This window comes from Antennarius striatus, chromosome 2 (assembly GCF_040054535.1).
Source record: "Antennarius striatus isolate MH-2024 chromosome 2, ASM4005453v1, whole genome shotgun sequence".
Lineage (NCBI taxonomy): Eukaryota > Metazoa > Chordata > Actinopteri > Lophiiformes > Antennariidae > Antennarius > Antennarius striatus.
Window position 1 is genome coordinate 25765001 of NC_090777.1, and position 2500 is coordinate 25767500.

Genomic DNA, 2500 nt, shown 5'->3' on the forward strand with positions numbered 1-2500 from the left:
ATGTTGTTGTTTGTAAACATGTTTACTGTTTACTCTTCAGTCTTTCTAAACTGTGACTCGCGTCGGTCGAAGGACTCGGAGTCACGACAACAACTCTTTGTGGAGTCAAGCCTTCGTCGTCTTTTGTCCTCCTCTGAGCTCGCTCTCATTCCGCCGTCTCTCCTCTAACCCCCACACCCCCCCCTCCTCAAAATGGCCACGCCCCCCCCCCCCCATGTGGAAAAGGAGCCTGTTTCCTGAGCCATTTTCTTTGTTAAAAGACATTAATTAGGCTAATTGAGGAGAGAGACAGGACACTCCAATGACTCCTCCGTTAATGAGGGACAAGGAGAAAGCCTTGTGGGGGGGGTGGGGGGCGATACAGGGATGGGACGGATGGGGGGAGGAAGAAAGAGACGAGCTGGAAGCGGCGTGGTGGGTAGAGGATAAAAAACAGAGATGGACAACCTGGGGGTGGGGGGGTGGAGAGGAATGGAGGAGAGAAAAACAGATTGGGGGGGCCTTGAGGGTTCCAGTCGGAGAATAATGGGGGGTGTTAGCATCACGGCACTAACAGTAGCTGAGATAAGCTATTGTTCTGCTTAGAACGCACGTGTCACCTGACCAGCGTCACCTGACCCTTGGGGGGGGGGGTTGGGGGGGGCGTACCTTTGCAGTCCTGCCCCGCCGTGCTGATGTGCATCCTCTTCTGACACTCCCCACAGCTCATCAGGAAACGAGTGACCGCCTCCCGGGGCAAGAAGGCGTAGGTCTCAGCGATCTGAGTGAGAGAGAAGGGGTGGGGGGGGCATTCCATTTAGATGGACAGGTGATGAAGATGATGAAGGTGCATGTTCATGAGCAAATAGCATCTAACAACTGAACCAGCAGGTGTAGCAGCTTAGCTTAGCTTAACTTAGCTCAGCTTAGCCGATACGGTAGCTTAGCATGAAGCCAACTGTCATGCTCTTACTGATGCTTTTATTGTGAAGGACTCACCAGAGATTTCTTGAAATTTACAGTTTTATTGAGTCTTATTTTTGTTTGTTTTGTTATTTTTGTTCAACTTTAAATGTTAAAACTTGAATCAGCGGTCGATGCTATGCTGCCTGTCGTGTCTGCGCTGAAAAACGAGGGAGGGGTTTGTGGTTTTTTTTTCTTTTCAGACGTGTTGTTCTGACTCCAACAAACCACAAACCAGCCTGCAGGATGAGATTACAGCTGATTACCGAACCGCTGAAACGGTTTCTGAGCCGTCCACATTTCAACGAATGGAAAGAAAGAGCCCAGAATGACGAGACAGACCCCCCCCCGCCACTCCCATCCCCACACACAAAAAAAGATGGGTCAGAAAGGAGCTTTATTTTGAAGGAGGTGTGTCTGAATGTTTGAACGTGCATAAATCTGACATTTATTCTGAAGAGACACACAAAGAGGACCAGGGGGGTGGATGGATGGGGTTGTTTGTGTGTGTGTGTGTGTGTGTGTGTGTGTGTGTGTGTGTGTGTGTGTGTGTGTGTGTGTGTGTGTGTGTGTGTGTGTTTGTGTGTGTGTGTGTGTGATGCCATTCAACGCTTTTGGTTGCACTCAGCCTTGAAGAGATGTGGCAAGAAAAACCAGAGAGAGAAAGTGACAGAATCTGCAGGAGCTGCATTTCCTCACTTTGACCAGAAGAGGGCGGCGTCAGCAGCGGATAAAGCAGAGCAGGACCTCCAGCAGGCAGTTTTAACGCCAATGAGTTTGTGTTGACACTATATTATTATTATTAATAATAATAATAATAATAATAATAATAATAATAATATACAATAATAATTATTATAATAATAATTATAAATATTTGTCAGATGATTTGATCTGAATCATTTACATTCAATATTTTATGTCGACTTCTGCTTTGAATTGAACCAATCAAAGCCAATGGTTGTTGTTTTTTGTTATAACCTTAGATTTCAGTCACTCTGTTATTTAGAAATGTTCTGTCCTGAGATTCAGACGAATTTCGACTCGTCTGATCCTGAAACTGGAACCTGACCGGCGTGACGACGGCTGTTGGAGGCCTGGGGCAGTAAAAGAGGAATGATGCCCGAAGAAGAGGAAGAGAGAGGAGGGCAGAGGGCAGATGAGGAGCGTGAAGCAACAGACGGGACGGTGATGCAACAGGACGAACGCGGCGTTCTTACGGCTTTATAGGTCTTCTTCTGGCCCGCGTGCTTCGGCGCCTTGCTGGGGTCGTTGTTCATCTCCACGTGCATGGCGTAGATGATGTCGAAGAAATCCTCCACCACCGCCACGCGCTTCAGCGAGGAGTCCGACCCCGACACGCCGTCCACGCACTGCAGACAGGAGGGGAAGGTGTGTTAGGAAGAAACGGAGCGACTCAGACCAGAACCAGAACCAAACAGAACCAGAACCAAACACAACAAAACCAGAACCAGAACCAGACTCGTTTGAGGTCTTCCTCTCAAATGTCAAATGATGCATTTAAACCCCAGACCTAAAGAAGACACAGGTGTCCAAC

The 2500-nt window shown here is 48.1% G+C and overlaps 1 protein-coding gene across 1 annotated transcript in view; it reads right to left on the bottom strand.

The window, feature by feature from the left end:
- The window catches only part of LOC137610190 (nucleolar protein 4-like), a 53177-nt gene that overhangs the window by 39731 nt on the left and 10946 nt on the right, over nt 1-2500 (bottom strand). Inside the window, exons 2-3 of the mRNA XM_068337670.1 lie at nt 2163-2315; nt 649-760 (exon numbers count right to left, since the gene is read on the bottom strand). Coding sequence (XP_068193771.1) covers nt 649-760; nt 2163-2315 — 265 coding nt within the window. The remainder of the gene's footprint in view (nt 1-648; nt 761-2162; nt 2316-2500) is intronic.